The sequence below is a fragment of the Notolabrus celidotus genome, chromosome 4 (genome assembly GCF_009762535.1).
Source record: "Notolabrus celidotus isolate fNotCel1 chromosome 4, fNotCel1.pri, whole genome shotgun sequence".
NCBI lineage: Eukaryota > Metazoa > Chordata > Actinopteri > Labriformes > Labridae > Notolabrus > Notolabrus celidotus.
In genome coordinates this window covers 23,539,023-23,552,785 of record NC_048275.1, presented here as the reverse complement: position 1 = coordinate 23,552,785, position 13,763 = coordinate 23,539,023, and the positions used below count along the sequence as shown (strand labels likewise).

General features: G+C 40.3%; 1 protein-coding gene across 3 annotated transcripts; it reads right to left on the bottom strand.

The window, feature by feature from the left end:
• Nucleotides 1-236: 236 nt before the first annotated feature.
• Nucleotides 237-8,295, bottom strand: LOC117812099. Of its 3 annotated transcripts, XM_034682704.1 has the most exons (9): nucleotides 5,830-5,877; nucleotides 4,364-4,565; nucleotides 2,649-3,707; nucleotides 2,258-2,426; nucleotides 1,953-2,086; nucleotides 1,480-1,579; nucleotides 628-727; nucleotides 422-517; nucleotides 237-312 (listed from the first exon to the last, which is right to left on the bottom strand). In XM_034682704.1, exons 2-5 carry the CDS (start codon nucleotides 4,563-4,565, stop codon nucleotides 1,957-1,959), a joined length of 1,560 nt encoding a protein of 519 aa, XP_034538595.1. In that variant the 5' UTR covers nucleotides 5,830-5,877; the 3' UTR covers nucleotides 237-312; nucleotides 422-517; nucleotides 628-727; nucleotides 1,480-1,579; nucleotides 1,953-1,956. The 3 variants fall into 3 exon arrangements, 1 of the variants encoding a protein (XP_034538595.1); XR_004631134.1 differs by lacking the exons at nucleotides 2,649-3,707; nucleotides 4,364-4,565; nucleotides 5,830-5,877 and adding exons at nucleotides 6,870-6,945; nucleotides 8,144-8,295; XR_004631133.1 differs by lacking the exons at nucleotides 2,649-3,707; nucleotides 4,364-4,565; nucleotides 5,830-5,877 and adding exons at nucleotides 6,870-6,945; nucleotides 7,938-8,115.
• Between the last annotated feature and the right edge of the window lie 5,468 nt (nucleotides 8,296-13,763).

Genomic DNA, 13,763 nt, shown 5'->3' with positions numbered 1-13,763 from the left:
TGTAAAATAAGCAGTTTTAGAATGTAAAATTTACAAGTTGTTCTGTAATGTTTACATATAGTATGTACTGTATTTTTAACAGGATTATTGTGGCAACCACAGCTGCCAGTTTTTATCCGTAAAACCAACGGGACATGTACACATGTATTACAGTTTTCTTCTTATCAGCAGCGCTTTAAATTACTTCTAAATGTTAAGTTAAAGATAGGCTGTAACAAACCACTCGTTAGTCAATGAATGATTCAGAAGAATACAAATTTATTTTTGTAAAAACAATGGAGATATGAGCACTGTGGTCACTCAAAGGAACAACTATGGGAATAGAGAAGAGAAAGAAACACATAATTGAACTCCATTAGTTTCATTTGTTAAGTCAGTCAATAATGAAAGACAACAGTAGCACTAGCACTAGCACACACACCTTTTTAAATTGCTCGCCAATCATGGGCGGGAACATCTAGAAGTTAGAAGTCTTGCCTTACTATCAGCCCCGTATTTTGGTCACTCAAAGGAACAACTATGGGAATAGAGGAGAGAAAGACACACATACACGAACTCCCATTAGTTTCATTTGTTAAGTCAGTCAACAATCAAAGACAACAGAAGCACTACCACTAGCACACGCACCTTTTTAAGTGGCTCGCCAATCATGGGCGGGAACATCTCGAAGAACACTCTGAAGAGCATTTAGGGAAACATGGACTGCTGTGGTCACTCAAAGGAACACCTGGGGAATAGAGAAGAGAAAGAAACGCATACATGAACTCCGATTAGTTTCATTTGTTAAAGGGAAACTTCGGTTTATTTCAACCTGTCTCCTATAGTCATGAATTTGCTTCGCGTGACTAGTGAGGTGTAAATATTAGTTGTCATGTTAGCCGTTGTCTAGATACAGCCGGGACGCTGCTACCAGCTTCAGACCGGTTGAAAAGAAAGTGAACGGACATACTTTCATGGGCAAAGTTAGTCCACTAAACAAACTTTTTTCCACTAAAACCACCTCACATCGTTAGTATAAATGTCAGAGATTATATAGAAACTACATGGAAAAGTGTGTGTTAGCTTACCCGTTTTAAGACGTCTTTGTTTACATGTTTGAGCTAATTACCTCTACTCGTGTGGATGAAAGTTGGATGAAAGCTGCATTGGGTAACAGGTAAGCTAACATCGCACATTTACATGCCATTTCTATATGTTCTGACATTTTCTAACTATGTGTGGCGGTTTTAGTGTAAAACAAGCTTGTTTAGTGGACAAACTTTGCCTGTGTCCGTTCACTTTCATTTCAACCGGTCTGAAGCTAGTAGCAGCGTCCCGGCTGTATCTAGATGATGGCTAACATGACAACTATTATTTACACGTCACTAGTCACACGAAGCAAATTCATGAAGATAGGAGACAGGTTGAAATAAACCGAAGTTTCCCTTTAAGTCAGTCAATAATCAAAGTAAACAGTAGCACTAGCACTAGCACACGCACCTTTTTAAGTGGCTCTCCAATCATGGGCGGGAACATGTAGAAGAACACCCTGAAGAACATTTAGGGAAACATGAACCGCTGTGGTCACTCAGAGGAACACCTGGGGAATAGAGAACACACACACAAGTCTCCATTAATCAGTAGCAGTGGGAAAAATAACTTCTGTATGGTTGCTGCAGTCCCATGGACTGTCCCAGTGCCAGTCAGGCACTGTCCTGGGACACTAGGCAATGTGCCGAGACAGCCAGGCACTGTCTGTCCTGCACAGTCAGGCACTGTGCCTAGCACCCCTGGACAATACCTGGCTGTCTCAGGATGGCGGCAGTGCCTGTTTCGTGACAATGCGTAGCATCATGGAACAGTGCCTTGCACAGGACAATAGCAACAGTACAGTTACCGTTCCCACTGTCTCATTAATTTCATTTGTAAAGTCAGTCAATAATCAAAGACAATAGTTGCACTAGCACTAGTACCTTTTTAATCGGAACGCCATTCGTGGTCGGAGAGGTCCTGAATCAACGTAATGACTCTTGGATTGACATGCAAGCACTTTGCATTTGTTCGCTCCACTTTCGTCCCCTTCTCTGGATTAATGGAGAAGAAACAGCTAGGAATACAGAGGGAACACATATCACTTATACATGATACAACCGTCTCCATTAGTCAACAAAGGAAACCTGCATCAAAACACCCTTTGCCCCCAAGGTATTTGCATTAGTGTACTATGACCACTGTATTTTGTATGATGAATACCGCCACCTTGTAGAAAACTACTTACCTCTGTAGGAACTCCAGGGTGGATGCAAGTGCAGTTGGGTAATGGATGTTGAAGCAGTAATAAGACCCAAACAGCATGCACAAGGACGAGATGAAGGAAGAGATGTTCTCATTCACGATGACGTGATCCACACTCAGCATCATCCTTCTGGAGGAATAGCAGGATTGTCCTTAAAAAAAAGGGGGAAAAAAAGGAAAATTAAAAATAATCCAGAAATCAAGTTTACATTTTCACATGTCAGTCACTAACTCGTGTGTCAAGCGTGAAAACAAGTATGTATGAAAAAACCCACACCAACAGAAAAAAGAGGTGTGAATCCATTATTCCCAGACAGCATCTACTGTATGTGTAAGCCTTTCCTCTTCAACTCAGGTGAGTGAGGTTAACTTACCACATACAACAATTGTGGGAGTCAAGGGAACTCGGTCCATGACCACTTCGCCAGCCAGGCAAGTGTCCTCCACGTAATGGAACATCACATCATCTCTCTCGTCAAAATAAGCCAGAAGAAGCAGCACCATCTCTGTGACCTGTGTGTTGCCTGGGTGTTCTCCCATCATCATCTGTAGCTTTGTTGCAGCTTGATAGAATCTTTTGGATTTGTTGACAGCAACTGTCTTCATGAAGTTCAAGAGCCTTTCCCCCTTCTGTTCCACATTTTTCAAGAAGGTTTCCTTCAGGGCAACTCCAGTGAGCTCGTTAAAGTGAACATTCATGCCATTTTCATGAAACCAATATGGCCAGTTTTCCAGGAGGTACTTCATGTCTTTCCCTTGGTTCACGTCTTGTCGCTGGCTGTAGAATGTGGACTTCATCAGCATTTTCAAAGGACCTGGGCTTTGTTCATTCTGGCTGAACAGATTTTTTAGCTCCTCTTTCTTCTGCTGCTGGCTTTCGGGCGTTTCCCCAAGGGGCAGAAACTTGACATGCCAACGGATGCACCCATAGGTGTCTTGAATCGCTGCCCGTTTTTCAGGGGGGACTTCGTCGGTGTCAGAGTAGTGTGATTTTCTTTTTTGAATTTTTGGTGTTGTAGGTCTTTTCACATTTTCGATCCGATTTTGAATTTGTTTCACGAGGGAGCTGTACCCTGTGCCAATTATGTCGCCCTCAATGACATCTTGGAGTGACTTGGGGTATTTTGACACTAATTGCCTAGCCACATCAGTAGCATTCTTCTTACTTAATGAGGTGGCTGCTTTCATCATTTCGCGGACCACAATTCTGACCATCTCTTTCCTCATACTTGGTTTTGGACGCCTTCCTCTCTCCAAATCCTGTGTCAAAGCCTCTGGGAACTGTCCCCATGGTATCATGAATGAGTCTGGAAGACTGCCTCTTGGGCTCTGACTGCTGGATGATGACGTTGAAATTGGCGACAGAGACACCATGGAAGGGGAAGGTCCTGGTGAGGCAGTAAGGCTTGAAGAACCACTTTCTTGGAAGGGACCTTTAAAAGCACACATACACAAAACAGACATAACATGGATGTTTTTACATTTTAATTTAACTAAATAGCAATGTTGATAACTGATCACATCTTAAACGGGGACAGGTCTCCATTTAGAAACCCCACTGTTCCGACAATAGACTTTCGTACTTCGGAATGGCAGGGTTTCCTTTTTCATGCATACACTAGTGTTGATATTTTTCTTCTGCATGTACACCTCTTCTATGATATTTTTACCAGTTTGTTCAGTCTGGAAAATAATATCTGCGCCGTGTGGAGAGAGAGAGAGAGAGAGAGAGAGAGAGAGAGAGAGAGAGAGAGAGAGAGAGAGAGATTCGGAATGGGGGGTTGTCTAAATGTAGACTTGTCCCCGGCTCTCTCTGGCTACACACACGGCGCAGAAATTACTTTCCAGACTGAACAAACTGGTAAAAATATCATAGAAGAGGTGTACATGCAGAAGAAAAATACCAACACTAGTGTGTGTGTGTGTGTGTGTGTGTGTGTGTGTGTGTGTGTGTGTGTGTGTGTGTGTGTGTGTGTGTGTGTGTGAAAAAGGAAACCCCGCCATTCTGAATAATGGAAGTCTATTGTCGGAACAGTTGGGTTTCTAAATGGAGGGGTGTGACCATCTTAAACAACCATGTTAGACTTACATTTTAGACCCCACGCAGCAACCAGCTTCCGGGCTTGTATGGGCCTCAAGGCTGACAACAAATCTTCTTCCTTAACAAACTGAAAGTCATCATGGGTCTCTACACCTAGAGATTGAAGAGTTTCTTGCAGGATATCCTTTGCTACGTCTGGAAGGTCAGGCAAGGCCTCCGTGATGGCAGAGCGTAGAAATGATTCAGACATCTGTATTTAAATCATAAGGAAATATTTACAATATGTAGCTGATTTACTACATTTACTTCAGAACATTGCATTCATATTGGGCACAACTCTAACTTCAATATGAATTAGGCCCAAACTAGTCTGTGAAAATCTTGAAATACTTCAGACTCATCATTCTAGCCACCATTTCTGACCAAATCACTTTGACAAAATGCTGTGTTTCAGTGGGATGACTCTGTGTCCATCAATGATGTATGAGGTCAATGGGTAAAAATCTAACAAGTCGTTAATGTTAACACACTTCATTTCTGTACTTTGTTGTGTAATGGCGTACAGGTGATATTTGGGAAGACAGTCTGATTTGTGTAAATCCATAAGAAAATACACAGCATTATCCTTAGTTAAAATGATGACAATCTCGCCAAATTCCATAGACTCATTCAAGACCAAAAAATCCCCCTTCTTGTATGCTGTACCTCTGTACTGAATTTCTGTCGAGACAACTGTATCTTTTTCTGAAAATCCGTATTCACTAACAGCATGATTGACTGTGTCGCTGTAAAGGTTGGGAATGAAAGCACAACCATTTTTAATTAGCAGAAGCTCACTACATCCTGGTCCTGCTGAGACATATGCTTGAAACATCTGATGCCTTTCAGAAAGAGTTAGGCAAATGTTCTTAAAGTTTTTCAAATGCCTGGCACATCGCTTGAAATAGCTGTGTTTGCTTTCAAAACGCATCGTCCATAGACGAATGAGGGGTCCAAATTTCAGGATTAGTGAGGGATAATGTCTCATGTAATGGTGTTTTGGTTTGAGAGTACTATGAGGAAACAAACACGCCCTTGAATCCAGATACTCCTGGATTATGATTTCAAGGTACGCTATCTGTGGCAGTGAAATCTTTTGTGCACAAACTAGGTCAACAATATCTTTGAGGAGGAGAGTCAACTGCCACACGTCATCATCAGCATTTTGCACCTTGTCGCCAATTAGAACAGGTAGCAACCTCAAAAAATTCCAATTCTGAACCGCATTACCAGAGAGTTTGAGTGTACCAGATGGGACAGTGCATGGCTTGGAGAGAGCATCTGAACCTTTGAACTGGAATTGTTTGATTCGCCTGTTCAAAAGGGTATATGTGAACCATTTCTTTGTCTTGATGAAATAATTCAAGTACAGACCAAGGTCATAGGACAACACGCCCTCAAAAATGTCATGGCCTAAGCATGGTGGGAGACCAGGTTGGCATACATGAAAGTTTGGGACATCATTGAAAACTGACCTCAGTTTTATTCCTTTGACTTCTCTGCTCTCCTCAGACAGAGAGGCAACAGCAGCGTCATAGGTATCAGCAGTTCGTTGCTGGCCGCAAAGATTGGGTTCCTTCTTAAATTCGTCTCTGGTTACCTCACAGTACCTGCAAAAATAACGAGACGTGAAGTTTTCGTTAAAGCCTCCAATACCATGTGACCCTAAATTATCCCCCGCTATACAGTACAAAGCCCCACGGACTGTTTCCCCTCCTACAGTAATTCCATTTTCTGCCAAATCTTTCAAATCAGATATCATGTTAGCAAATACTTTAGCACATCCAAACTTTTTTAGATCGTTCTCTCTACACAACAAGACTAGGGACATGTGATCTGTGTTGGATCGCAAATGAACTGGCAAATTTGCAACAGAAAGATAAACAGCGAGAACTTTGTGTGTCTTTTTTGCTGAGCCGAGAGGATTGACTACTTCAAATGCGTCTTGGTACAAAATAAGCTGCAGGGCTCCTGGGTTTGCAATGAAGAATGGATTGGACTTGTAGGCCTGTCCGTCACAAGTGTCACTAAGAACGCATGCATCTGTGTCAGTAGTCTGTTGCAACACAGAATTTTTCCAAAATTGTGATTCTAGTAAGTTAGTCAGTGTTTGCTTCACAGGTATGTAATAAGCATTTCTTTGTCTCATATTATCATCATATCCTAATCTTACTACTTTGGGCTCTACATATTTAAACATGCGTTTGAATGTCTGAGCTCTTGTGTAGGCTGTTCTCAACGGGCCTTTATGAGATGAAGAGAACAGATCAGAATCCTTAATACAATCAGAGACTTTCCCCATTACATAATCAGTTAGATTTAACTCATCTTTCATGAGGGAGTGTAATTTGCTTAAAGCGTAATCAAGTCCTAAATCATGTAGATTTTGCATCTCTTCAACGATTACCTGTATCGTTGAATCTGGAAGCAGGAGCTGTCCTTGCAGTTTTAGATAGAACAGGCAAACACTCCTAAGAAAGGTTTCATCGGAAATCTGTGTTGGTTCAGTACTTACTGGTACTTCAGCTGCACCATCCACCGTCTGCGAAACCTCTTCACAAGCCGTGGCAGAGGACTGCGGTGTGATTTCTCTGTAAAGATCATTTATGTTATTCACTGAACAGTGTGGATGTTTCCTGGACAAGTGCGCTGTAAATGATGACTTCACAGCAAATGTGCTTTGACAACCTGCCACTGGACACTTAACAGATCTTCCCTCCACTAAATGTTTTTTTAAGTGTACAAGAAGTTCCTGCACGGTCTGGAATCGGTGTGAGCAAAGTGGCATGGCGCACACAAAAGTTGATATAATGGCTGTGTTAGCAGTAACAGACGGTGCTGGGACATTGTGCTTCCGATAAAAGTGACACTTAAATGATGCATACGTGCAAAATGTCTGCCTGCAATTTGCACTCTCACACCTGAACACACAGCGTGGTTCGTTTCTATGAATCCTACAATGCAACACATAACCCTTCAACGTTTGCAAGGTTCTCCCGCAAAAACGACAACGAATCATGGCAAGGGGAGCTCGAAACAGGAAGCTATTCGTTGCATGGGGAGCTTGAAACAGGCCAAATAGCAATTAGCTGCTAGCAGCCAACAGCAAATCAACCAGCAGTGATGGTTGTCTGCTTATCAATGAGTGTAAAATAAAATTAAGACACGCTGTGTCGTTTCACAACATTGGCTTTTCACTTAATATGACGATTGAGTATGATTCAATGATATTCACTTTGCACCGCTCCGCAAAAATAACAATAGAAAAAAGGCGCGGAGAGCTTAGCTGCTAAAGCTCTCCGTTATTAGCTGCCTGCAAATGCAGCTACAGTTAGCAGTTATCGCCTACAGAAGAAATTAGTATATGAAACACACAGTTTCTTGAAAATAAACTGCCTTTAACTTCACCTGACAGTTGAGTATGCTTCAGGGGTATTAACTGGTACACTTGGTTAGCTAGCTTGGCTAACCTAACTGTCTGGTAACATGAAGTTGACATAGGGTTTACCACTCTTCAACAAAATAACAGCTACCTTAAACTCTGACTTAACAGAACGAGAGGCTGATAGTTTGACTAAATTACCTTCTAACTTTGACGACAGGAACGTTTCACTGGCTGCGCTGCCGAACTACTCCAAGGGACCAGTGTGTGAGACCATAAGGCACTGCGATGCGTGTGACCTCACATCGCCACGCACGCGCACGACTCACTGATCTCCAGAAAACCATGGGCTACACTAGTCTTTGTGAAATAAATTATCATGCACAAAAATAGCATTGTTTACTTACCTTGAGATTATCGTTGTCTATTTGCACCCCTGATACAGATAGCCTTGGCCACACCTCCTTAGATGTATAACGTGAAAACATGACGGACATTCTTCCAAGCCAGCAGAAAAGAGCACATTTACAAAGGTTTCATCTCTGTTTGTTCTAAATACATTTAAGCTGTATTATACTTACATAATCTATCTTTAGTGATTGCATGTACAAGCCTACGTTTGCTTGTTGTTCATTTCGCACGCAGCGAGCCTATAGCGCAATAGGAAGAGTATCCGGCTGGGAGGCAGGGGATGAGTGTTCGAACCCAGTACGTGCAGGTTATTTCTGTTGTTAAATTTATCATTTTTAATTCTTTGCGCTATATATATGTGTGTGTGTGTGTGTGTGTGTGTGTGTCTGTGTGTGTGTGTGTGTGTGTGTGTAATCATGAAATGTTCATTCTTAATTTCTACAACCCCCATTTGCCTTTTTTTTTTAGTGGCTAATAGGCAGTCTTCCTTGTAGCATTTTGGAAACCATGCATGTTTTAAGTCTACAGGATTTAATTGTAATTTTAACACAATTTTACTGTTATTTAATATACATTGCATTGTTTTTTGCAATACAGTATTTATGTGTCAATATAACATCAATAAGTAATTTTAACAACGAATTTATGTTTTAAAAACAGCATTTTCATGTTAAATTTACAGTTATATTTAGTTTAAAAAATTACTAAATTACACTGTAAAGAAAACAATGTTTTGCTGTAATTCCCTTTACGGTTTTTTAATGTTGGGATTTAACAGTGTTTTTCTGTTATTTCTACGGACAATTTTTACAGTGCAGCCTCATTTCAACAGCAGCAGTGATGCTTTGCTGTTTAGTGAATTTGTAATCATTACTTCACACTGGTTCTTTTGAAGTGTCTCTGCTCAGGACAAATACCAAGAGAAAAGTTCACCTTCTGGTTAACAAGGCTGCTTTTCTATGTCTGTCTCTTTGCTGATACCTTGTGACAGTTTCCAACAGAGAGAGTTTAATCGGATCACACGTCATGTGAAGGCATCTCCTCCTCTTTCTCCTAACTCAACTCGTCTATCCAAATGTCCTTGCTTTTCCTTCTGCCCTCATTAAAAACAGCATTGTGTGAAACTGTCTTGATAACAAAAAATAACATTTTAAAATTTGTATTCACAGTCTTGTTTAACTGGAATTATGTAAAGGTGTTTACTGCACTAACATGATGCAGTAAAACCATGGTAAACAGAAATGGACAGACAGCTTGTTTTGAATGTAGCGTTACTCAAGTGCACTACCATTTTCTCATGGTGGTGGGTGTTGATAGGATAACCACTCTGACACAGCCACCACATGATGAAAAATGTTAAGAGCTTCTCGCTGAAATTTGGGTGAAACATTGTTTAACAAGGGGACAAAATGATGTATAATCACATCTTCATACAGTCAACCTTCACTGTCCTAATGAAGTAGTTTTAGTTGTCTAAAACTGATGCTTACTGTTGCAATTGTAGTACCCCACCACACTCATTTCCACACTTGGAAATTAATTTGATGAAAAAGATGGAGCAATAGCATTCATTTTGTTTAAAAGGTAGCTGCCCACAGGTTTACCTGTGTAGGATGAACTTAATTTACTCTAAAACTACAAGAAATACACTGTTCAACCAAGCCATGAGCAGTTACTTACTTTATTATAATTAACTGACCCCAGACAAGGTTTTAAAAGGAGAAAATACACATAAATGTGGTGCCCATGTCCGCGTCAGCCCCTGCTGCGTAGGGGCGACGCAGAAGTATAAATCAGCCTTAAGTTGAGACGGACTCTCTCGCCCCAACTACTTGCCCTGTTTATAACCGTTCCTGTGTGCGTGAATGCCCAACAAGTAAGTTGTGTGTCCTGTTATTATAAAGAGACGGAGAACTGACTTTTTCCTGTCCGCAGACATTCATGTGTGTTCATTGATAAACTCCCGAAAGAGCAATTAGACGCCAGGAGCACGTCAGCTAATATATCTAATCACCTATATAATCCTGTTTCTGTTCATTTCATGTTAAATTAAATAAATATGTTAAATAATAAAAAAAGAGAGATTTTATTATTAAACAAATTAACATTTATTACCACATGAACACACACAAAAGTACTGAAAATTGGTACCGTTGAGTACCGGTACCGATTCCCAGGTACCGGGTATCAGTACTGTATCGATTCGAATGTGAAAGGTACCCATCCCTACCTCTCCTATCATGCTGCTTCAGATTGAATTTACACCACAACATTAAAACAATTTACCTAGCAAATTGTAAATGGCTACAACCCCTGCAGGCAAAAAACAATAAGGTTGTGTTCAACTGAATTATAAATGTCTAAAACACTATTCACCAAATATTCCTCTTATCATAATTATAGTAACAATAATTCAAAACTTCAGCTAAAGCTGACACAAAAACAACTTATGATTTCATGTAAATGGGCATTATTGACTACATATTTCAAAAATAATTGTAAAACCTTAGGCAATGACTTGGAATGAAGATGACTGAAGAGGTGTGAAACAAAATTCGGTGATAAATTACCCTTTATGCTTTGTACTAAATGAAAAGTATAACTATTTGCTGCAGTTAAAAAGTAAAAAGTGGTTTTAAAACAATATTTTGAGTAAACATGCACACACAAGAAGGAGCCTGTGAAAATTCATGAAGAAATTCTTAGCTGATCCTAATTGTTGTCAAAATAATTAAAAAAATATGTTTTTTTAAACCCCAAATCGAGGATTAATTTCATGTGAATAAGACATGTTGACCATAAATAATGCACAAAAGGGTTACAACTTGTGCAATGAGTTCAAAGGAAGTTGGCAAAAAAGATAAAATATATAATCTGAATTTGGTGAAACTTCTTACAAAATGGTTTTTAAACAGACATAACTACACCAGGTCAAAAGTGCATAGTCTAAAACGAGGAAAACACGGGTTAATAAAACTCGATTATAGGCCTACTATTTTACCCAAGTAGGTCCACACGCACGCGCTCTCAGACAGACGCACACAGAATGAAAACAGGATGCAGGCCTGTTAAATACAAGGTGTGTGCGGCCTAGGAAACCTCTGCTCTGAAAACAGAAATGAAAACTGTCACTTACCGTTTGGGTCCAGGAATCCTCTCTCCGCGAAGCAAAAGGTGAGGGGGAGCAAACTCAAAGCTTGGCCGAAGCAGTCCTCTCGTCACGAAGCAGAAATCCGACAGGTAACACTCTCAATCTATCTTGAACAGTTCCCTCATAGTGAAGCAGAAATCCTGACAGCAAAACTCACAGTTCTGCTGCAGTAATCCTCTCGTCAGGAGGAGAAATCCAGCAGGTTAAAACTAGCAGTTTAAACTAGAGACAACAAATCCTCTTCGGACAGAACGTAAGAATAACGTGCAAAACTGAAACTGCTGCTTGCCATTGAAGTGGTTCTCCCCATAGACGACATTGACACGCGTTCGCCATATTGAATGTGGCGGGTCTGCCGTAAACTAATATAAGTAGATGCGAAAACTGTGGATTTTATGAAAAAAATTAATGTTCCTTTTCATTTAACTCATTTTGATCAACCGTTTTTACAATAAATGATTAAAATTAATGTAAGTACTAAAAACAACAATTATTTAGAAAAAGCGTAGCCTACAAAGTCTGTTCATCAAATTAATAAAAGGCTGACAGTGAGTCTGCTCTTTAGCAGTGGAATGATTACTAAACTACATTACAGAAATTATAGACATTTTTTAATTGTATAAAATGTAATTTATTTATTTTTTAAAACATGCAGTAGGTTACTGTTTTATGCCCAACATATTACTGTTTCACTATGATCACTTTACTCATTCTGATCACATTACTCACCCAGTATTAGTCTACTTCCATGCAGCTCTGTTGACTCTTGTTAGTTTGATCACTTGTATCCATAGCCTGCTCCAAATATTTCATCATTCTAATTTCATATTTTCAGCCTGTTAATGCATTTCGTTTCCGTTTTCACTCTCTTTTTCATACCACTGCTCTGTGGCCTTTAAATGCCCACCCTGAGGAATATCGTTTTTTTAAATTGCGTTGTATTAAGGTCAGTTTTCCATATATTATGTTGTATATCACGTGTGGACGAAGTGCTTGATACATTTTAACCGATTGAACAAGTGAAAGGATTTACTATTTCAAATACAGGATGAAAGGACTGTTCTAATTAACACTAGGCACATCAAAATGATTTAAAATCAAATATGACTTGATACTGAACTTTTTTATGAGACAGCTGCTGTATGTGAAATAAAATCACACTGCTTTTAGATGGATGAGTCACAGTTATTTATCCGTGTCCTGGTGTTTTAATGTTTAAGCAGTGAAGGAGTTTTTAAAAGGTAATGTTAACGCTGTGGAGACCTCTACAAAACATTTGTTGCATATATTTGTAAAGCTCTGCCAATGGTAATAAGTCAAATTTACAACGGTGTGGTTATATAACAACAATCGGGAGGCATGTTTCTACGTATCTGTGTGTGCACATCTTTACAGATTGCCACATTCAACATGGCGGCGACACTGACGTATGAATCAGCCAGTCAATGCGCCATCAACATGTACATGTTGTCATCATCAGTGGACGGATCTAACAACCTCTGCTGAACCATGAAAATAAACATAAACAAAAGCCATATTATGCAAAGGCTATTCAACAACTTAACTTTCACTTTCATTATTGTATGTTATACTCCATATTCATTATTAAACTCATTTAAGCCCTTAAAGCTGGGGTTGGTAGTCAGATTTAGATACACTTTTTGTTATACTGGTTAAAATGATCTTTATGTCCCGATGGCAATCAATACATAATGTGTTCTTAAAAAAAGAGTTAAAAAGAGCCACTCTCTACAGCTGGAGTAAACCTGGGAAAACACCAACCAATCACCGCCTTTAGGGTCCAATGTGTTAAACCAATCAAATCCCGTCCTGCTGTTCTGCCCGTCTCCTGCCTCTGCTTCCCCTGACTCTACTGACTGCCCCTCTCGCTCGACCTCAGGCCTGTCCCCTCTGACCCGATGAGGTGCTTTGCTCAGGACTGTAGTCCAGATCAGAGTCTAAAAAGCTCTCACCACGGGGGCTCTGACAAGCAAAAGAATGAATGACATTTAGTAAGTCCTACAGAAATGTACATTGTAGCGTCCGTCCGGACGCTGTAGGGATGACGAGCCGATTCGTGAACACGTTGAGCTTTACTAACCGGTCACTGTCAAACTTGAGCACGCCAACCAACAAAGCAACAATCAATGTGTGAATGAATGAAGAACTTCTCCTCTTGTCTCTCCTCTCTCCATCGCGCACACTCTACACCTCTCCTGGTGCCTTCACTAACCGTCAACACTGTAGGAATTAAGAGCATCTACAATCAGTCACGATCATATGGTCGTGGGGGCGTCGTTTTGGAGGAGCTTCGAGGGGAGGGGGGAGGGGTTAGACGAAGTCCTGCGGAAATGCTACATTCAAATTCATGCTAGTTTTCCGTGACTGCCAACCCAAGCTTTTATCATCACTGGGCTGTACAAGGTTCTCCTCCACCTTTGTTGTTAACAAATTTGATCTCCAAA